Genomic DNA, 20,222 nt, shown 5'->3' on the forward strand with positions numbered 1-20,222 from the left:
CGGCTGGGCGGGCGGCCATGTCATCCATCTCACAACCACAACCCTCATCCCCATCCCCTCAAAGTATACTCGAACGTGCCCATGAACTCATGAACAGCAGCTGGCCGTAGTTGCGGCGAGGTCGCCGTACCCATGTAGACACCAACCACGCCCACCCCGACACCACCGCCGCACCTCGCTCCGAGACGCCGCGGATCCGAGATAGGCCGCGTCAGTGGCACCGGCGTCACATGGTACCACAAGTAGCACCACCATGGGGCAAAGTCGACGAGCACTTATCTCGAGGCTCGTGACAGCGTGCCCAGGTCCTCCAACACGCAACACGCACAATGCGCACCATCCCACTCCTCGCCCTCGCCAGCAGTTCCGCGGCCCTCGCCCTCCCCTACGCCGCCGTGCAGGACGCGCTCCTCGCCGCGCTCGACTGGGCCGCCCCAACAGCCCCCAACACCCTGCCGGGCTTCTGCACCGTCACGTCGAATGGGCACGACGATACGCAGGCGCTCGCGGACATCTCGAAGCGATGCGGCAAGAACGGGGTCATCACCCTCCCGAGCAAGGAGTAGTGAGTCGGCTCGGCTCGGCGTTGGCGTTGGCGCCACCTCCCCTCCTCGCATCGCATCGCTGACCACGCCCCGCCCAGCATCATCACCAAGCCCGTTACCCTCTCCCTGTCCAACGGATACCTCTCCCTCAAGGGATGGATCACATACACCGGCGACCACTTGCCTTCGGGCACAGCGGCACTCACCCTCGCGGGCTCCAACCTCGCCCTCACGAGCAAGGACGGCGGTGTGCGTGTGACCGGCGACGCAGTTGAGGGCTATGCGCTGCACGTCAAGGCTACCAACTCGGCCGTGACGGGTTTCGGTGTCGATTCGTCTGGCCCGTGAGTCGACCTGAGCCCACTGTGCGCGCACGCGCTGACGCCGACGCCAGCGGCATCCTCGTCGCGGACGTGTCCAACACGGACATCTCGGGCGGGACCATCACCGCCGCGTCCGGCGTGGTCGTCACCCGCGCGTCCAACATGGCCATCAATGGCATAACCTACACCGGGGTAGGCGACTGCGTGTCCGTGCAGGCCGGGACTGCGAACGTCGCTGTGTCCGACACGGAGTGCCGCGGCGCCGGGGTGGTCATCGACGCGGCGGGAGAGGACGTGCAGATCCGCAACGTCGCCATTGGAGGTGTACGTGTTCTCCCTCTCGACGGCGCGCCCCCGGCGAGCGGGGTGCGATTCCAGTCGACCGAGGACGCGTGGGGCCAGGCGGCCAACATCTCCATTGGCGTCCTGGAGGTCGAGGGCGCCACCATCCCCATCGCGTTGGACGGCGCCAACAGCGCCTTCAGCTTCCACCACGTCAACGTCACAGACGTGAGCGGGACGGCGGGCGGCGCCAAGGTCGTCCAGCTGCACTGCTCGCCTGCGGCGCCGTGCCACCACTGGCGGTTCAAGCACGTCGACGTCAAGGTCGAGGCCGCGCGCGAGAACTATGTGTGCGACAATGTGCCCGGGCTGCATGTGCACCATGCGGCGTGGGAGTGTCTCCCGAGTCAGTAGGCGGGCGGGTCGTCCGCACCGTCGTGATGCAGCAACAGTAACAAGATACAACAGCGCCTCTGAACTCTACTCCTGTAAATTTCCCACAATCCATGCGTGCTCCGGCACGCTGGCAAGCGGCATCCGCTCGTCCGGCCTGAGGCGGAGCAGCTAGTGCGGACGTCAGCAGAGCACTGCCACGCACCCTCGCCCCCACTCACCGCCATTATAAAGTCCTGTGCCTCGGGGGAGACGTGGGACGGAAACCTGACGTCGCACTTACATATCCGCATGTGAACGACTGCGGGGGGTCAGCACTGCGTAGCGTGGTGCATAGCGGGGTGCTCACGTCTCGGCCCTGCCCTCGTATCCGCCTCGAACGGCTCACGCCCCACGACAAGCTCGTAGGCCAGCACGCCAAGCGCCTCGGCGTGAGCGCGTGTCAGACGGCGTCCTCTTACCCAGACATCCACGCCACGACCGTGCGGCTGCCCGAGCACCATCTCAGGCGAGACGTAGCTGAGCGTGCCGCACAGTGTCCGCTGCGCCCCGTGGGGGGAGTACACGCTCCAACCAAAGTCGCCGACCTTGACCTCGCCATCGAGCCCGATGAGTAGGTTCTCGGGCTTGATGTCCCGGTGGATGACGTTCTTGGCGTGGAGGTAGGCGAGGGCAGCTGCGACCTGCGCGACGATCTGCAGCATGTCAGCGGGCCTGCCCTGCGGGGTAGGCAACGCAGCGTACTTTGGCCGCACGCCTTTCGCTGAACCGCCCCCGCTTCGCGAGCTGCTTGTACAGCTCGCCCTGGCCTGCAAACTCGAGCATGAGGTACAGGTTTTGCTGGTCGGAGAAGTAGTCGTACAGGCGGATAATGTTTGGGTGTCTGGGTGCGGCGTCAGCCACAGCCATAGCCAACGTCGGCTTACCTCAACTCGGACATGATCTCAATCTCGCGCATGACCTGCCGCTCGACGCCCGCGTCGCCCTCGACAGACTTGCGGTCGAGGCATTTCAGCGCGACAATGTACCCCTGCGCCTTGTGCTTTGCGAGGTAAACTTTGCCAAAATGTCCCTTGCCGAGTGGGCGGCCGATCTCAAAGTCGCGCAGCGAGCGCGGGGCGCCAGTGCTGCTCGAGGCGCCGAATGGGGCTGGGCGCGTCTTGCCTCTTGGGCTGAGGATATCCCTGGCGTCAGCTCGAGTCGATAGGGTTGCTCACTCTACCCTGCTGTCGTCGCCGTCAATGTCCATGGGCTATTCAAGTTGAGTGAGAGAGACAAAGTGCGATGCCGCATGTTGTTGTTGTTGATCCGAGCGGGAAGGTCAGGCGCGAAGATGGGCTCCGGGAGAGGTCCACGTGGTCCACGTGGCTCCAGCTCGTGTAGACCTGCTGTCATTCTGGGGAGACGATAAGCCAGACCGCATGTTGAAGCATGCTTGCGACGGGGTGTTGTGCCGTTGCAAGGAGCACAGGGCCACTGCGGCGCCAGTGACGTTGAAGGTCATGAGCATAGAGGGACGCAAGATACCCGGGACAAGAGACTTGGCGGTGGGCTTCGGCCTTCGCGCCACCCAGTCCCAGTCGGCCCCTTGTTCCACTGACCCTTCTTGCCCCGCTCGCCATGCTCGTAACCACGCACGACAACGACATGTTCCTGCTGCGCGCCGCCGCCGGCATGCATCACATGGCGTGGAGCATATCCCGAGATTGTGCGCAAACCCGAGGCAAGGGGCAAGTGACACCCAGCCGCATGCCCCGACGTCATCGTGACGCAAAGGTGGTGGTGGTGGCGGGCGGCTCCACCCCGACGAGTTTGCCGACTGACTCTCTGTCCTGATGTTGAGCGTGGCGAACGGCGGGCGCACACAAGCTGTCCTGGAGATATATAGGCAGCGCGTGGTGCATGCCCCTCACTCCCCAGCACGAACCCCCCAAACACGACATCATGCCCGCGACAACATACCCCCCACAGCAGCCCACAATCGACCAGCAGCCCGCGCCGTCCCGCATGATGGGTACGTTGTAGCCTCTCGCCCACAACGCTGACCCCCAGACGCCGCCAACCCGCCGCCTGACAAGACGACCGAGGAGACGCTGCGTCTCCGCGGCGGATGCGGAGTGTCGTGCTGTAACCCGTGCGCTATCAAGATCCTGGGCTTCGGCTTCTCGTGCCCCCGCCCGTGTAACATCGAGTGCTGCTGCATCACTTGTGGTGAGAAGGGGTGAGTCGTGCGGTGGGTGTGTGGGTGACAGCACTGACGGCCCAGTATTTGAGAGGCGTGATGCAGCCTTGGTGAAGAGACTAATGAAGCCGGTCGTTGTATCCTGCCGGAATGTATCCATGCCATGGACGATGAAGAGTCAGTCAGTCGAGCAGTTCAGTTGCCATGCCATAGCTGCGAGCTACCGTTCTGCACACATGTCTCCCCTACACTGCTCCTCGTCGTCGCACCGGGCGGCTGACGCCGCCCTCTCCGCTTCACCTCCACGCCAATCTAATCTACATGCCAATGCCAGTGCGCGATGGTACAATAATGCTGCTGCCGACCTACCGCACCCACACTAGCGCTTGAACAGCGTGATGATGTCCTCGTCCTCGAGGATGTGGTCCAGTCCCACCTTTTGGCCAGCCGCGTGCTTGGCTGACTTGCCGTACACCATGGCGTACTTGAACTGCTTCTTGATCTCCTTGTGGATAGCGTCACAGAAGTTGCCGACGTTCGACCGTCCGCGGCGCAGCACGACGGGCATGGTGAAGTCGGGCGCACGACCCTTGGGCTTGGTGTACACGCGCACCAGCTCGAGACGGTTCCACGTCTCCTCGAGGAGCTCGTCAATGTTGAGCCAGGTGGCCGACGAGATGGGGACCGAGTTGGGGACTGGGGTGTTAGGGGTTGATACTAGAGTTCTGTCACGTCCCACTCACTCTTGTACAACAGATCCAGCTCCTCGATAGAGATGGCGTCGATCTTGTTGAGAACGTAGATGCACGGCACGTACATGCGGTTGCCCTCAACCACGTCGATAAAGTCCTCGATCGTGCAGTCGGGCTCGTGGATGGTGACCGAGCACGAGGTCATGCGGTACTCGGAGAGCACGGCCTTGATCTCCTGGGCGTCAATCTTGGTGAGGGGCACCGTGTTGGTGATGGCGATACCACCCGTCTCCTTCTTCTTGACGATAATGTTGGGCGGCTTCTTGTTGAGGCGAATACCAAAGCCCTCGAGTTCGTTTTGCAGGATGGCCAAGTCGTTCAGCGGCTTGAGCACGTCGAGCACAATGTAGATGAGGTTGCAGGTACGCGCGACGGCAATGACCTGCTTACCACGACCCTTGCCGTCCTTGGCGCCCTGGATGATACCGGGCAAGTCGAGGATCTGGAGACGCGCGCCGTTGTACATCATTGTGCCGGGGACGGTCGTGAGGGTCGTGAACTCGTACGAGGCGGCCTCGGAGTGGGTGCCCGTGAGCTTGGACATGAGGGTGGATTTTCCCTGCGTGTGTTAGGACTAGTTCGAGTGATCACGCCCAAGGTGCGTCTCGCTTCGCTCCTCATGTTGTCCTTGCACCTGATCTTTTCCTTCTTCCCTCGCTTCGTCCTCTCGACTCCCCGCCTTCCATCCCAGTTGCGCGAGCAAAGACGTTCGCCCACCCACCCACCCTCGAGCAGGCTCGCAAGGCAAGTCTCCCACCCACCCACCCTGCTGGCGCGAGCGAGATGTCGCCCGCCCACCCACCCCTATGATCGCGAAGCGATCAAGAAGTATGCCACCACCCACCCCTCCACCGCTCCTCCTCCCCGAGGTTTGCACCCACCCCTCCACCTGCTCCGCTGCCCCCAAGTCGCACCCACCCACCACCTGCTCCGCTGCCCCAACGTCGCACCCACCCACCACCACCGCTCCGTACCCTGCACTCACCACCGAGGGGAATCCCACGAATCCTACACTGGCTACACCTGTCCTGGCCACGTCGAAACCGATACCCGGACCACCACCTCCACCTCCAGGCGGGTTGATGAGTTCACGGCGGAGCTTGGCGAGCTTGGCTGTGGGTGTGAGCACGGCACCGTTGACATGAAAGCGGGCTGAGCGGCGTCTCTGCGAGCTCCGTCGTCGCCTACTCACCCTTGAGCTGTCCAAGATGGTACCTGGGGGATTAGCGAGCTGCGTTTGCGAGGTTTGGTCAGCTCACTCTGTCGCCTTGTTCTTCTGCGTCTTGGCCATCTCATCCTCGATATCCTTGATCTGTGGCGGTGTGAGCTATGAGGCTTGGGCACACGACCGCGTCTCGACGCACCTTTTGCGCCGTCGTCATTGTTGCTGCTTAGCCTTTTGGATTGGTCTTTCGCTGTTATAGGTTCCTCTGGATCACGCTGTCCCAGGTGCGTTTCGTTTTGCGTCTCTCGGTGTCGATTCTAGGCCGAGTCGAGCTGTAGGCGAGATGTAGAAGATGCTGTTGAAGAAGTCTCGAAGGTGAAAGAGTGAGATGTGGCTCGGCGTTGGTGGTTTTGCGGGTGAGAATTAATACCACGTCATTACATTTGCCACGTGGCGTTATCAATTCACCCTCCTGCCCTCCCGCGCCAAGCTGCGAGCTGCGAGCAACTCGCAATCCTTTCAATCAACTTCAACAACTACTTTAATCACCTTCAACTCGACGTTTCTCTTCGCTTTTGCCTTGTACCATCACCTAGTCGAGCAGCGGACAGCCCCAGAGGCGCGCACACGCACGACGAACTCGCCAAACCCGCCCAACAACGACCCACAACCCCTCTCACCCATCCCCCAACCATTAGTCTTACCAAACGAGGCAACTCGTAATCCTCTTCAACCCACCACCAAACACCCACCACCACCATCATGGCCCACCCGCTCACCCAGCACCCGCCAAACATGATCGGCTTTGGCGCGCCGGCAACCATGAGCCCGCTCGGCTTCGGCTTCGGCCAGCCAGCACACTTGGTGGCGGCGAGATCACCTGGCTTCGGTGGCGCAAGCGCAAGCGGCAGCGGGTTTGGGTCGCCCGGCCCATCGTCGAGCGGGTCACCGCTCAAGCCGTTCCCCGTCAACACGCGCCTCGTGCCCGCGCGCATCAGCGGCTCGGCGTCGGCCCCGCCTTCCCCATCACCACATCAACACCATCAGCATCACCACCACCACTCGACGGCACAGAAGCGCACACGCCGCACGTCGTCCCTCTCGCCCTCGCCCTCGAGCTCGCCAAGCCCGCTCGGGTCCCCTCGGCTAACATTACGCCGCCGCCATGTCGACGACGACGACGAGATTGAGGACAGGTCGGAGCGGAGGCTCGCAAAGGTCAAGCGTATTCGCAAGGAGGCACAGGAGACTGTGCAGGAGGACAGGCCCGACGTCGGGCTCTTGCTTGGTGAGTGTGAGGGATCCTCGGTGATGACTTTGCCATGTTGTGACGGTGCGACAAGCTTGCGCTGCCCATCTGGCCATCATCGCACCCTCCCATTATGTGCCGCGCACCTGCTAACACCCCCGCCAGCATCCATGCCGCCCACATCACACCTGCCGATCCTCCTCGAGCTCCTGCAGGAGAACCCGGCCCTCGCACCCCGCGTGCTGCGCAGCATGCCGACGCCACCCCTTTCCAACGTCCTCGAGACCCTCGAGCGCATCGTTGCTAAAATTGGCAAGGCCGCCGGCTCGTGGGAGCAACAGTCCGGATACGTGGCGACCCGACGATGGAACAGGGTCGACGAGCACGTGCAAGCATGGACCAAGAGCGCGAGCACGTACCTGAAATTCTTCACAACGAGCAACTCGACATCGACGCCGACCGAGCCGCAGACAATCTACCACCTGCTGCACGCGCTCACGACGACGATTGTGCAGATTCTGGCAATCGTGCCGGCTGGCCCGCCGCCCAACGCCAAGGAGTTCCTCGACCTCGCCAACAGCGTCCTGTCGGCGTGGTCGGACTGGGTCTCGGCGCTCAGCGACGAGGTCAATCAGCGCGGTGGCATGTTCCCGCAGTCGACGGTGCAGAACTGGGCCGACGGCATCAACGCGCTGGCCGCAGAGACGCTGTCAACGCCCGCCGCCGCCGCGCCGGTCTTCTCGTCATGGTCGACGCCAATGTCGTTGCCAAGTGCACCAGTCGAGCCGAACCCGTACATTGAGGGGTTCCGCATTGCTCTTCAGCCGCTCCGTGAGCGCTTTGTCAATGAGCTTGGTTGGCTCGTTGCCAGGCCATAGTACGGCGGCGCCGCCGACTAGAATACACGCCGCCGCCGCCGCCGCCGCCGACGCAATGTCTCACCATCATCATCATGGGCTCATGGACGAGGCTTGCTGCAAACGCCGTAGCCTGTGTGCTATTGCGAGCGAGCGAGCGACCTCGACCCATTGCGACCCTCCCATCCATTGCCGCTCGTCCCATCCCAGTCCCACGTCTCCACGACCTTTGCAAACAAGCACGCACGCACACTTTAGTAGAAATCAATGTTCCCGACGTCAAGCCACCCGCGGGCAGCCTCCCTCCCTCCCTGTTGTGACTATCCCACGCCTCTACGCATCATCTTCCAGTGGCCCACCCTCTCTGGGCCCTCCCTCTCACTGTTTAATACACACTGTCCATGTCATGCATCCAGTCCATGTTGGTGCAAAGTTGCCTTGGCGTTGTCGCAACTGTCGTTCGGCGACTCGTGCCCGGGCCGGCGTCTGGCTTGACGATTGCGCGCCGCCGTGCCGCCCACTTTCAAGTCGCCCCGCCCCGCTGCCCCCACTTTGACTTTGCTACATCATCCACACCGTCACACCATCACTCTACATCAAGCAGCGAGCGGGCCAGCAGCAACAATGGCAAGACCATCATGGCACACTGACGACGTGAGCAGCGACAGCATTGCTGGCATGCACGCACACACGCTGACCCAGTGTTCAAGGCGGTACCCCCAGCCGCCAAGCGCCAGAAGCTGTTCCGCGCATGTGCGGCCTGCGTCTCGTCCAAGACGCGGTGCGAGGACGTCACGCCAGACGGGTGCAGCCTGTGCCGGCGGCGCGGCAAGCCGTGCTCGCTGTCCGGCGTCGCCGCCGCCGTGGTAGAGCAGGCCGCCGTGGGCATGAGCAGCTCGCACACGCACACCACGCACAGCCAGCTGCCGAGCCCTTCGTCGGCGCCCCACCCGGTCCAGCACCGCTCAAGCAGCAGCAGCGTGTCGTGGGCGTCTCCCTCGGCCGCGGCTGGGCCCTCGTCGCGCCCAGCAGCAGTGCCGCCGCCAGTAGCCACCTCGCCCCTGCACGCACATGCGCATCCAAGCCCTTCCGAGGTCGACGAGCTGCGGGGCCGAGTCGCCGACGCCGAGCGGCGCGTAGCCCGCACAGAGGCTGCGCTCGCCGAGCTCGAGGCGAGGGTCAAGGCCGGCGGCACTGGCAGCACCAGCAGCAACTACGGCGGCGCGAACGGCGGCGCCCCCTCCGACGACGCGTATCGCCGCCCGCCGCCGAACGGCCGCCTCGGCGACGAACCGTTCGTCGACCTCCCCCGCGAAGGGCCGTTCAGACTCGCCACGTCGTCGCTGCTCATCCCGCTCGACGAGACCATCTTCTCCGTGTCCGCGACGAGAGCGTACCCCAACCCCGTGGACCGTGGGGTGATATCGCCGTCGACGGTCGAGCTGGCCTGGCACGGGTTCAAGGCCAAGATAAGCGCTCTGCTGCCGCTGCCTCCGTTCTTGGCTGTGTCGACGCCCGTCCCGGCACACGGGTTCGTGGTCACAGCCGCGCTGCACCACGTGCCGAGCGCCCACTCGCCAGGCCTCGCGGGACTCACGGCAGAGTGCTTGCTGATGGCCATGTCGGGCAACGCGAGCGTCGACGTTGTGCTCGCGCTGCTGATCCTCAGCCTGGCCCCCGAACGCCCAGACGACGAAGAAAAGCACGACAGCAAGAGAACGCGCGCGCCGCGCCCACCCTCGCCCTACCGCCTCATCTCGCTCGCGTACTCCATGGGCCAGAACCTCGGCCTCGAGAGCGTCGCCGAGGCGGCGCTGCGGCGCGGCGCCGACCTCAACCACGAGACGTGGAACGAGACACTCTGGCGCCTGCAGCTTTGGGCGGCGGTCGTGAACCGCTTTGCACTCCTGTCGCTCATGTACGGCCAGACGATCCCGCCAGCGCTCGTCGCCCCGCGTCTCCCGCCACTGGCCCGCGATAGCGTCGAGGCGTGTAATCGCCACTTGCGGGCCGAGGCGCGCGTCGTCGAGATCTTCCGCCCCGTCGCGGTGCTGCTTTGCTCGCTCGAGCACCGCGACGACGAGTACCCGCTTCCCCTGATCAACGACCTGTTTGACCGCAGTCGCGGGTCGTTCGACCAGGCGGATGCGTTTATCCGCAACGGCCAGCCGCGTGAGTAGGGTCGCGGCACTGTGAGCTCCAGCTGACCCACTCTCCAGCCTCACTGTGCAACGACGCCAAATGCATCGAGTTTGCCCTCTGCCTACGAATGGGCTCGCTCACCTTCTGGATCCCCTCGCCGCTGCGCGACGCGCGCGAGGCCGTGCTGCGCTGCCTCAACGGGTTCGGGCAGACGATGCGGAGCATGCTCGACGTCATGCTCGGGCCCGGCGGGCTCGAGCCGACCCACCTGCCGGCGTACGCGGTCCACCTGCTGTCTACGGCGCAGCTGTGTTTCCGCCGCGCAGTGCGCTACGTGCTCACGCAGTACCCGCAGGCCAACCCGCCCCTAATCGAGGTCAGCCGCCTCGACGAGGCCGAGCAGACGCTCCGCACGCTCGGCGCGTCCCCGCGCTTCCTGTTCACCCACGCCAAGCCGATGGGCAACCTCAACCCCGCGCCGGCCGACGCGGTCGCCAACGGCGGCGACCCCTCTGGCGCGCCCGGCACGGCGCTCTTCGACTTTGACATTATGAACTGGGACCTGAGCTTCTTGTACCCGGATCTGTCGGCCGCGGCGACGTTCCCGATTCAGATGTAACCCGAGTGCGCAGCGCGAGGGCTGGCCAAGGGCCGAGGGCCGAGGGCCGAGAATGCAGCGCGTAGCTTGTACACTTAGTCGGATGTAATTGGCACCTGGCCGCCGCCGCCGTGATCACAACAATGCGTATTCCTATTAATGTACTGAGTGTTTCGACTCTACACCGCGCCTCGCCCGCCGTAGCGCGCGCCCGCCCACTCGCTGCGCTCGTGGACGCCTAGACCTTGACCTCGGCGATGAGCGGCTGGCCGGTGGCACCAGCAATCGCGTTGCTGACACACAGATCGGCCATGGCATTGCGCGTGTCGTAGTCTGCCGAGCCCATGTGGGGGATGACGACACACTTGGGGTGCTTGACCAGGGGATGGTCGGCGTACACCTTGGGCTCGCCCGTGATGACATCCAGGCCGGCGCCGAAGATCTCTCCGGCGTCGAGGGCAGCGGCGAGGTCCTCGGAGTTGACAATCGGCCCGCGCGCGGCGTTGACGAGCACGGCCGTCTTCTTCATCTTCTTGAGGAAGTCGGCGTTGACGAGGTAGATGGTTGCAGGGCTCTGCGAGCAGAGAACAATCACAATGTCGCTCTTGGCCGCCACGTCGTCCTTGTCCGCACGCGCGACCTTGACCCCGAACCTGCTCGAGAACTCGGCGTCGATCGCGGCCTGGTTGTCGCGCGCACGCGAGTTGGAGTACAGGATGGTCGGGGGCGCGGTTTTGCTGGTGAACGAGAGCAGGCGCTCGACGACACACTCGCTAATGCGGCCAAAGCCCAGGAAGCCGATGGTGAGGTTCGGGTGCCCGATCGCAGGCCCGCACATGACGAACGGCGCCCACGGCAGGTTGGGCCACTCGTTGTCCTTGATCAGGCGGATGCCCTCTTCCACGCGGCGCATCGTCATGAGCACGAGCATGACGGTCGTGTCCGCCACCGCGTTGGAGAGGACGCCGGGCGTGTGCCCGATCTTGATGCCCTTCGAGTTGGCGTACGGCACGTCGATGTGGTCTGCAGCGCGCGCGCGTCAGCGCGTGCGCGGTAGAGAGGGCGAGATCGCGCCCGGGCGGAGCATCCATGACTACGTGCTCGAGGCTCCGCCTCTCGCTCTCGCTACTACTCACCAAAGCCGACCGAGAACGTGCTGACCACCTTGAGGTTGGGGCTCGCCGCGTCCAGAAACTCGCGGTCAACCTTGTCGCTAGGCTGCCCGTGCATGATGCACGCGGCGATCACCTCGGGGTCGGCGACCTTCTCGAGCACCCACGCGCGGGTAGGCTCCCCGTCGACGGGGTTGACGATGAGCTCAAAGTCGGTCGCTTCGAGCTTGGCCATGGCCTCGGGGCCGACGTTGCGGGTGCTGTCGTCGGCGTCAGCGCGTCCGAGCGGAGCGAGCGCGAGGCTGGCGCGGACAGCGCACATGCCCGGTGTTGGCACCACCGCGCACACGCCCACTTACATGAGAATCTTGGGTGCCATTGTTGTGGATTTTGTTGTTGGGGGAGACAGTGGGGGAGAAGCAGAGGAGCGACCTACGCCGCCGTATTTAAAGAGGCCTGAGGGCCGCGGCGCTGTCCCGGGCCGGCCGGGATGGTACTGGCGCGCTGGCGAGCGAGCACGGCCGTCGACCCGCCCACAGTGCGCGCGCGCTATACCCATATCCCCTCGTCCTGCATGCTCCTCCTCGCGTTGCTCCTCCCCAGCCGCCCCCGGCACTCGACGGCAATTGTTCCAGGGTACGGCAGCTTCGGACCGGCCTTCCGTCCTGCCGCGCCACGTGAAAGTCGTCGAAGCCTTGGGTCTTGTGCCTTTGCTCGTGTCGTGTCGAGATAGCGCCGGCAAGCGCAGCCGCGAACCGTGTTGACTCTCGAACCGTGTCTTCGTCCACCGCGTGTACAATACAATGCAAAGCTCGCTCGTCTACAGGATTGATTGGCCGAGCGGACACACCCCCGCTACCGCCGCGCCGCGCCGCACACTACACACGCCACACCTCGCTCCGTGCACGCTCCCACACGCTGTGCTCGGCCACACCGCCATCCATCTCCACGTCGCCGTCGCCCAGCACCTCCGGTGGCGTAGGGTGGATCGTCAGCTTGGCAAATGTGCCGCCGGCGTGGGGCTTGGACAAGTGTCCGGGGTTGACCACAAGCGACGAGTCGATCACCTGGCGGGTTAGCGCTGATGAGGCACCCATCACCCACCTTTGAGAAGTGCTTCAGCTTGCTGGGCAGGATGAGCACATCTGGCGCCGACTCGGGCAGCCGCAGCAGGTTCCAGTGCGTCACGTCGAGGTTGACTTCGTGCGAAACGTTCTCTGGCGCCGGGAACAGGGGGTAGAAGTGTCGCTGGCCAAGTACATGCCGGACAGCGTTGGCGATCGCGTCGCCCTGCGGGTTGCCGCCGGCTGGCACGCTCGGATCGGGGTCGGCTTCCTCGGCGCGCTGGAACACCTCCTCTCGGCGGAGATGGAACAGCACGTCGGTGGACGCGAGCGCGATAGAAATCTCGTTGATCGAGAAGGTGCAGGGGTTGGGGAGGAGCTTGACTTTCTGCAGAGGTTAGCAGGTAGCTTGTGGGAGGTGAACCTGCCTTGCTCAGACCTAAGCCCTCGCGCTCCAGCATCGCCTGCGGGTACGCCACATGCCTGCTGATGAGGTCCTTGACGCTGGGGATGAGAATGACGATCGTGGCAGGCGACACCTCGTTGATGCGTGCAATGCGCGACGCAATCTGCTCGCGGAAGATTTCTGTGGGCGAGGACGTGATCTTGCCGTTGAGAATGTGCGGGTGGGACGCGTCGACGAAGGGGCCGAGCTGGAGTCAGACGTGTTGGGGGCGGGAGTACGTACCAGAATCACAACATCAGGTCTCTCGTCGCACGCCACGTCTACCAATGCGTCGAGGGGCTCGTAGTCGAGGTTGTCTTCGAGCGTGTACGGGCCAGCAGCGACGTGAACGGAGATGGGCAGGCCGCCCAACCGGTCGCTCTGCTGGAACTCAACCAGCTCAGACTTCAGCGATTGCAGGGGCTGCAGTGCGGCGGGCTGGTGGGTTAGAAAACCAACAGCATGTTCCACCCACCATGAGCACCTCCTCGACCACAAACGCGTCACCACCGCCGTTCTTGCCCTTGACGCAGACAATCGCGCCAGGGTAGACGCCGAAGCCGCGCACACCCGGCGCACCACCGCGCACCTTGAGCACGCCTGGCGGGGCAAAGGTCAGCTGGACGAGCTTGCCGCCACCAATCATGCGGCTGGGCTGGAGGTACAAGCTCGCGGCCGTCGCCTTGTTATTGTCTGTCGGCGGGGACAGGATACGGCCAACAGTGTAGATGACGTCGTCGGACACCAGGCTCGGGTCGCCAAAGTCGGTGAGGCCGTAGTCCTGGATCATGTTCTCGGCATACTGGTCAATCTGCTCGTCGAGCGCCTCGGACCGCGCGCTAATCTTTTCAAACATGTAGCGGTAGTCCCAGTCTTTTGGGTCCTCGGTGGCAGAGAGCTTGACGCGGGCGCGGGTGGTGTGCTCTGGAACCCCAGTGCTGGCCGACAGCTGGCCGTTGAGGGTTTCGACGAGCGAGTGGGGGTTGGCGCGGTGCGCGAACGGCTGGGGAGGCTGGGCGGTCAGGCTGGAGGTGTGAGTGGATGCTTTACAAAGACGTCTCGACAGCCACTCACAGACTAGGTCCTTCGCCGCCGCTGACGGGCGAGGAAGGAGCGCTGCCCGACTTGCCGACTGGCGTGACGGCCGGCGCGGTGAGGCGGCTCGGGCCAGCACCGGCGCGGTAGCTGCTCGTAGTGGGGTTGGGGATGAGGAGCGAGCGCGACGGCGTCGCGAACCCACCAGGCGAGGGGAGGTTGGCGTTGGTGCCGACGTTGGAAAGGCGCGAGGTGGCAGATGTCTTTGGCCTCACGGGCGTCGAGTGGAGATCACTGCGGGTGTCAGCTGGGGCTGCTCCCGCCGAGGAAGGTCGGGTGGTAGTTGACGACGCGTCGGTCGCCTCGGCGTCGTTCCACCACCTCCTGCACACTACTCACAAGGGCAACCCGTCCATCCCGCTCGCCGCCTTGCGCCTCACACCGGCCGACTTCTCGGCGATGGGCGTGGCCTGCGCCGCAGCAGCCTTGGCCTGGCTCTCGCGCTGGATCTCCTTGCGCAGCTCGCGCGCAACGTCAATGTTGAACTTGGACAGCTTGGCGCGCAGCCCTGCGGGGCGGGAAAGGAGGAAGGCCTCGTACTTGAACCACAGGTCCTGGGCACTCAGGCCAAAGACACGGAGGATGGACAGGCCTGGAAGTGTGAGCTGGGTCTCGGTCGGCGCTTTGGACGCGACTTACACTCTGCCATGACGTCTGGGTGCTCTTGCACTGCATCTTTGAAGAGAGATGCTAGTTGCTGCTGGGATGCAGCCTCTGGTGTTGCCATGTCGTCGAGCTCGCTGTCGCTGTCGTCGTTGTCGTCGATGTCGAGGATGGAACAAGAACAATGCGAGTTGACTGTTTTTGTGCTTTCCTGTCGCGTCTCGAAAGCGCGTCGCGCGTTTCATTGCACCCAGTTAGTCGCGTCAACTAGGGCGTGTGTAATTTATGTCACCCACTTTAGCACATGGAATGCACGTTGTGACCACGTGTCACATCTTCAAATCTTCCGGCCCTACTCGGACCGGGGCGAGATGCAAGCAGCAATCAACTCGCGTGCACTTTGGACTCTCTCTCCTCAACTCTCTACTCGCTGCAACAGCCATGGACGACGACGACAAGACATCTTCGCCGCAAGATGATCGTGATGGCGATGACGACTCGAGGAAGCAGAGTAACCGTGAGTAACTTTCTCCCGGCACCTCGGTCGACGTTGCGTTGGCAACTGGCTCGCAAAGCGGCAAAGCGGTTTATTGCTCCACTCTGAGACGTCGGCGCCGGAGGCCGGAACATGGAGATGGGATGATTGTTGACGCTTTATCTTTGCAATCGCGATGATACAGGAGCATGCGTGAGTTTCCTGGTGTTGCTAGACCGCCAGCTCACCCCCGCAGGACTTTTGCCACCGCATGAAGATGAAGTGTATCGGAAAGGAGAACCCCCCGTGCAACCGCTGCAGGCAGTCGGGTCACCAGTGCACATTTGACGGCCCGCGCAAGTCCAAGGCATCCAAAGTGGAGGAGTTAGTCGCTTTACCTTCAGCTTGCTGACCCGCCCAGCCGGCTCAAGGTCGTCGAGGAGCAGATGAGCGTCGTGCAGTCTTCCCTCTCCGAGCTCATCTCGCTCCAACGGGCGAGTCTGCAGCACCAGCAGGAGCATAGTGGATCGCGCCATGGGTCGCACGAACCGATTTCAAGAGGTGGGTAGAGCTTCCAGCAACTTGGCTGACCCATTCAGACCGCCGCCGCGACGACCCCTACCCCGTCCCGCAACCCATCTTGAACGTCTACGAAGGAAGGCACTCGTCGAGCTCCTTCCAGCCGGCTGCCACATCCTCCCATCCTCCTCCGACGCAGGGTTACAACCCCTCGCCTCTCCGTGGAGAGTGGTCAGCTGACGGCCGCCCGTCTTCCCGCTCTGGCGTCCACCGTCCGCCCTCACAAGCCGAGGACAATTCCGGTGTGCCTTCCGACGAGGACGAAGACGAGCCGCTCGAGCCCTCGGCTGTCATCTTCAACAACATGCTCTCCTTAGCTGAGGCTGCGCGTCTCAAGGCCGATGGCCACTACGAGAAGGACAGCGACCTCACACCCGAAGAGGTCAAGCGCCAGAGCTTGGCCAAGAGCCGGACGCACCTCTTCGACTACACCGTCGAGGGGGATGAGCGCAGTCGCAAACGCGCAAGGTTGTCTGGCGACGCTGGGTCAGCACACGCCAAGGTCATGCACCTCCAGCGACCTGACTACATCCATCCGTTCCCCGACCCGGTCGAGAAGGGCATTGTGACGGAAGACGAGGGCCGCGAGTTGTTCCAAACGTAGGTGTACCGGGCCCTCTACCCAGTCCCTACCTACTCACGCCCCCAGGTTCATGGAAGGCGGTCTCGTCTACGTCCCTATCCTGCAGGAGGACTATGACACCTGGGACAGTGTCCGCCGTCGATCGCCATTCCTCCTCAGTGCAATGATTGGCATTGGCTGCAAGATTCGTGACTCGGGCAAGCCCCCCAGCGATCTGCAGAAGAAGCTGAAGGGACATGCCGAGTCGATCGGTGGGTAGCCCGCATGGTTCGAAGCTGACCCATTCAGGTATGAACACACTCTTCACGCCTGTGGCACAGATCGAGGTGCTCCAGGGGATGAGTGAGGTTTCATTGTCTGGTATTCGCTAACCTTACCAGTCTTGCTTGCATCCTGGGGCGATACCAGCTGGCGTCCTGGAGGTCACGCCGTCCGCATGGGGTGAGTTGGAAAGCGAGTTTCAGCGGCTAACTCTGAAAGCATGGACATGGGACTCTATCGCTGCCTTCCTTACCTCGCCCAGTGCGGGATGGGCGGCGGCAAGCCTGCTTCCGAGCTTCAGGAGGAGCGCCCGCTCGTGGTTGGTGCAAGGTGCTGGCTCTCGGTAAGTGGTGTCGACAACGCATACTTGCACCACTGACGTTCACCAGCTGTACAAGACAGAGTTTGAAATGGCGTTCAACCTGGGCAGACCAGCCTTGTTCGCCGCCGAAGACACAATCAAGCACTGCCGCTGGTTCCTCGAGCACCCCCTCTCGATCCAGTCGGATGTGCGGCTCGTCTCCACGTGTGAACTGCTCACACTGCGAAGTGGGTCACCTGTTCTTGACGGACGCATCTGACCCATTCAGTTCCGATGCACCAGCCATTCTCCATCTGGCCAAGTGCGACACGGATTCCCGACATCGACGACAGAATCCAGGAGGCCAATGATAGCTTTGTAACGTGGTTCAAGCATTGGGATGAGCATTTCAGTGAGTTGGCTTCGAGATCACCGTGAACCACAAGCTGACTTCTCAGCAAAAATCGGTGTTGAGAAAACGACCTTTATGCGTGAAAGCCGTACGTCGCTACTAAGTCCGGCCACTGACCACAACAGTGTTGACCCAGTACTCCCATGCGGTGCTGCACACCAACTGTCGCATTCTCCACGGAGTACGATCACGCCGTGACCTGTCTCTCCTCTCGGAGCGCAGAGTCGACCAGCTGAAGCATGCCTTGCACTGCGCGGAGACCCTTGTCAGCATGCCTCTCCGCAGCGTCGGCTACAAGGCAAACTTCACGAAGGGTAGGTCCCTGGCTCCCGCACTTGACCTAACGCCCCAGCCAACCACTACACCCACGTCGGTGTCGCCTTCGCGGCCCGCCTCATGATCCGCCTTGCGTCTCTGATGCCTGAGGCTGTTGGCGACCTTGCCCAGATCGCCGATGACCTGGAGGCCGTAACCGATCTCTTGGCTGCTGGTGGGTCGCTTTGCTGGAAGTACTGCTAACCCGCCCAGTCCCTGGCTATCAGTTTGCTCAGCAGATCCGCGACCTGATCCAGCGCGCGCGACGCAAGCACATCCTGCCCCCCGCGTCCAAGCGATCGACATCGCCCGCCTCGGGTTCTGCTCAACAAGGTGGGGTCGCGGCATCAGAGGCCCTGCGGTCGCCCGGTGGTGGTCCTGGAAAAGGCCGTGTGAAGGAACTCGCGAGCAACGCTCCGTCCACCGCTGGCGACTCTGTCACGGCATTCACTCCCCCCGAAGGGTTCCCTCTCGACTTCTTCTACGCCGAGCAGTTATTCAGCACAGTGCCGGATCTCGCAACTGTGGGTGCTTGGCTTTGACCTCCTCACTGACCTACACAGAACTTTGAAATGCCCCAACTGACCGCCACGCCTGGCGGCGCCATCGAGCCAGTGTACAACCTCGACTCGTGGTTCCCGTACCCGGCTCTCGACTCGGACGGTTCAATGAACATTGGCATCCAGAGTGGCCAGCCGGGCACGCAGCTCAACCAGGACCTGGCAAGTGGAGGCAGGATGATCTGGTAATGGCGACATTGCCGAGATTGGGGTGGCGGCCCCGGTGCCGACATATCGGACCGCGGGGCGATAGGTTTTGTTTTCCTGTCCATGCATGACGTGTATCCGCCAAGATACTGGGCATGGGCATGCATTAGTGGCTTGGTAGATCCGAGTGCGTGTCGCGGCCGCCGGCGGCATGCACGCCGCCGATATCACTGCTGCGGATGAGTACAAAAGGTGGCCAGTGACCATGGACAATGTCGACATCACCCGTCACCATGACCACCGACACCCCCACCCACGCCAAGCCCCAGCTGACACTGCTGACTGGAGCATGCGGCCTCGTCGGCTCGCGCACGCTGCAGCACCTGCACGCAAAGGGCTTCAACCTTGTCGCGACCGACATTGTCCCGCCCAAGGAAGGCACGCTGCCGCCCGGCATCCCGTTCATCCAAGCCGACCTCACCAAGCCCGAGGACGTCGACAAGCTCTTCGACTACCCCGGACCCACTCCTTCAGCGAACGCCCCACCACCGGCCTACGACTTTGCAATGTCGCACACCTCGAACGCCGAGCACCGGCCCACGGCGTTCGACGCGGTCGTGCACATCTCGGCCATTGCGTGGCTTCCCGCCGGCAAGACGCTCGACGCGCGCACATGGCACGCGAACAACGTCGTCGGGAGCTACAATGTCGTCCGGACCGCCGCGGAGCGCGGCGTGCGTAACATCGTGCAGGCTAGTAGTATGAACGCGCAGGGCGTGAGCTACACCATTCCCGGACGGAACACGTTTGACGGGTTCCCGATGAGCGAGGGAACGACGAGGCGACCGGTGAGTGCCATGGCCGTCGCAGTTTAGGTCCAGGAAGCACGCTGACGCCCGCGCCAGATGGACCCGTACGGGCTCAGCAAGCACGAAGCCGAGATCCAAGCCGACTCGGTCGCGTTCCTGTGCCCGTGGACGCGGATCGCGACACTGCGGTACCACTTCGTGACGGAGAGCTACGAGACGGCCTGGCCGCTGATCACGGCGCGTGATGTCTTCTCCTGGGTGTCGTATGACGCGTGTGCGCGCGCCGCCGAGTGTGCCCTCACGGCGCCGCCTGGCGCGTTCACCGGGCACGAGATCTTCCATATCGTCGCGCCTGAGATTGCGTGGGAGGGAGGGTTGGAGGAGGTGGAGAGGCGCAAGGTTGGCGACGCGGTCGGGGAGAGGCCGGGCACGGTCGATCTGCTGCGCCGGTACTGGCCTGGCATTCGCATTGACGAGGCGTACTGGGCCTCCAACCCGCGCCGCGCGGTCTGGATGAGCGACAAGGCAGAGCGCGTGCTAGGGTGGAAGCATGACGGCTAGAATCTATGCATCGTGTGGTAGGGTCACCCTGTCCGAGGGGAAGAAGACGTACAGCCCAACGCTGGCGAGGGCCGCGCCGAGGATGAAGAGCAGGCCGGCCAAGAGGAACACGCCCTCGCCGGCCTTGATCCCGCCCCACACGAACAGGGCCGCGCAGACGCCGATGAGGAAGACCTTGCGCTCGTAGTTGCCCCATGTCCAGGTACTGAACGGGTTGATGTCGTCGGTGAACGCTGAAGCGTTGGGGAGGTACGCCTCGGGGATCCACGAGCTGATGCGGCCTCAGCCGTGCTGGCCGCCACTGAGACTCACCGATCACCGACCTCCGCCTCCACGGCCACGGCGATCTCGGGGTCCTGCGTGCGCTTGGGCATGGTGGGTGGAGCGGACGAAGCAGTTTGTTGACTGGTGA

At 63.3% G+C, this 20,222-nt stretch overlaps 10 protein-coding genes across 11 annotated transcripts; 5 read left to right on the top strand and 5 right to left on the bottom strand.

The window, feature by feature from the left end:
- The first annotated feature begins 233 nt into the window (after positions 1-233).
- ADPG1 (Polygalacturonase ADPG1) lies at positions 234-1,606 on the top strand. The gene is made up of 3 exons (XM_062768224.1): positions 234-565; positions 644-889; positions 940-1,606. The coding sequence occupies exons 1-3, from the start codon at positions 330-332 to the stop codon at positions 1,562-1,564; spliced, it is 1,107 nt and encodes a 368-aa protein (XP_062624208.1). The 5' UTR covers positions 234-329; the 3' UTR covers positions 1,565-1,606.
- On the bottom strand, positions 1,597-2,792 carry Aurkb_1 (Aurora kinase B; the record flags this gene model as incomplete). Of its 2 annotated transcripts, none has more annotated exons than XM_062768226.1 (6): positions 1,597-1,714; positions 1,765-1,844; positions 1,893-2,238; positions 2,288-2,426; positions 2,470-2,727; positions 2,761-2,792. In XM_062768226.1, the coding sequence occupies 6 exons, from the start codon at positions 2,790-2,792 to the stop codon at positions 1,631-1,633; spliced, it is 939 nt and encodes a 312-aa protein (XP_062624209.1). In that variant the 3' UTR covers positions 1,597-1,630. The 2 variants fall into 2 exon arrangements, with proteins under 2 accessions (XP_062624209.1, XP_062624210.1); XM_062768225.1 differs by having other exon boundaries at positions 1,893-2,262.
- Positions 2,793-3,472: 680 nt separating this feature from the next.
- LOC62_01G001728 (uncharacterized protein) lies at positions 3,473-3,886 on the top strand. The gene is made up of 3 exons (XM_062768227.1): positions 3,473-3,557; positions 3,596-3,764; positions 3,810-3,886. The coding sequence occupies exons 1-3, from the start codon at positions 3,488-3,490 to the stop codon at positions 3,814-3,816; spliced, it is 246 nt and encodes an 81-aa protein (XP_062624211.1). The 5' UTR covers positions 3,473-3,487; the 3' UTR covers positions 3,817-3,886.
- Positions 3,887-3,914: 28 nt separating this feature from the next.
- SPAC9.07c (putative GTP-binding protein) lies at positions 3,915-6,000 on the bottom strand. Its single transcript, XM_062768228.1, has 6 exons — positions 5,842-6,000; positions 5,737-5,789; positions 5,670-5,692; positions 5,463-5,590; positions 4,469-5,036; positions 3,915-4,421 (listed from the first exon to the last, which is right to left on the bottom strand). Exons 1-6 carry the CDS (start codon positions 5,857-5,859, stop codon positions 4,105-4,107), a joined length of 1,107 nt encoding a protein of 368 aa, XP_062624212.1. The 5' UTR covers positions 5,860-6,000; the 3' UTR covers positions 3,915-4,104.
- A 404-nt stretch (positions 6,001-6,404) lies between these two features.
- Positions 6,405-10,590, top strand: LOC62_01G001730 (uncharacterized protein; the record flags this gene model as incomplete). Its single annotated transcript, XM_062768229.1, has 4 exons — positions 6,405-6,930; positions 7,057-7,746; positions 8,451-9,920; positions 9,968-10,590. The coding sequence occupies 4 exons, from the start codon at positions 6,405-6,407 to the stop codon at positions 10,507-10,509; spliced, it is 3,228 nt and encodes a 1,075-aa protein (XP_062624213.1). The 3' UTR covers positions 10,510-10,590.
- A 30-nt stretch (positions 10,591-10,620) lies between these two features.
- Grhpr (Glyoxylate reductase/hydroxypyruvate reductase) lies at positions 10,621-12,001 on the bottom strand. The gene is made up of 3 exons (XM_062768230.1): positions 11,960-12,001; positions 11,625-11,860; positions 10,621-11,511 (listed from the first exon to the last, which is right to left on the bottom strand). Exons 1-3 carry the CDS (start codon positions 11,977-11,979, stop codon positions 10,727-10,729), a joined length of 1,041 nt encoding a protein of 346 aa, XP_062624214.1. The 5' UTR covers positions 11,980-12,001; the 3' UTR covers positions 10,621-10,726.
- A 477-nt stretch (positions 12,002-12,478) lies between these two features.
- pol12 (DNA polymerase alpha subunit B) lies at positions 12,479-14,879 on the bottom strand (the record flags this gene model as incomplete). Its single annotated transcript, XM_062768231.1, has 8 exons — positions 12,479-12,667; positions 12,705-13,048; positions 13,089-13,317; positions 13,353-13,547; positions 13,585-14,134; positions 14,184-14,438; positions 14,544-14,809; positions 14,844-14,879. The coding sequence occupies 8 exons, from the start codon at positions 14,877-14,879 to the stop codon at positions 12,479-12,481; spliced, it is 2,064 nt and encodes a 687-aa protein (XP_062624215.1).
- Positions 14,880-15,282: 403 nt separating this feature from the next.
- prtT_4 (Transcriptional activator of proteases prtT) lies at positions 15,283-18,622 on the top strand (the record flags this gene model as incomplete). The annotated part of the gene is made up of 15 exons (XM_062768232.1): positions 15,283-15,324; positions 15,539-15,666; positions 15,704-15,843; positions 15,882-16,461; positions 16,511-16,695; positions 16,733-16,786; positions 16,825-16,885; positions 16,925-17,048; positions 17,095-17,254; positions 17,296-17,418; positions 17,465-17,506; positions 17,544-17,732; positions 17,771-17,908; positions 17,947-18,257; positions 18,297-18,622. The coding sequence occupies 15 exons, from the start codon at positions 15,283-15,285 to the stop codon at positions 18,480-18,482; spliced, it is 2,463 nt and encodes an 820-aa protein (XP_062624216.1). The 3' UTR covers positions 18,483-18,622.
- A 111-nt stretch (positions 18,623-18,733) lies between these two features.
- Positions 18,734-19,810, top strand: GALE_1 (UDP-glucose 4-epimerase; the record flags this gene model as incomplete). Its single annotated transcript, XM_062768233.1, has 2 exons — positions 18,734-19,288; positions 19,346-19,810. 2 exons carry the CDS (start codon positions 18,734-18,736, stop codon positions 19,808-19,810), a joined length of 1,020 nt encoding a protein of 339 aa, XP_062624217.1.
- LOC62_01G001735 (uncharacterized protein) lies at positions 19,136-20,216 on the bottom strand. Its single transcript, XM_062768234.1, has 2 exons — positions 20,123-20,216; positions 19,136-20,081 (listed from the first exon to the last, which is right to left on the bottom strand). The coding sequence occupies exons 1-2, from the start codon at positions 20,182-20,184 to the stop codon at positions 19,814-19,816; spliced, it is 330 nt and encodes a 109-aa protein (XP_062624218.1). The 5' UTR covers positions 20,185-20,216; the 3' UTR covers positions 19,136-19,813.
- Positions 20,217-20,222: the final 6 nt, after the last annotated feature.

Source organism: Vanrija pseudolonga, chromosome 1 (assembly GCF_020906515.1).
Source record: "Vanrija pseudolonga chromosome 1, complete sequence".
NCBI lineage: Eukaryota > Fungi > Basidiomycota > Tremellomycetes > Trichosporonales > Trichosporonaceae > Vanrija > Vanrija pseudolonga.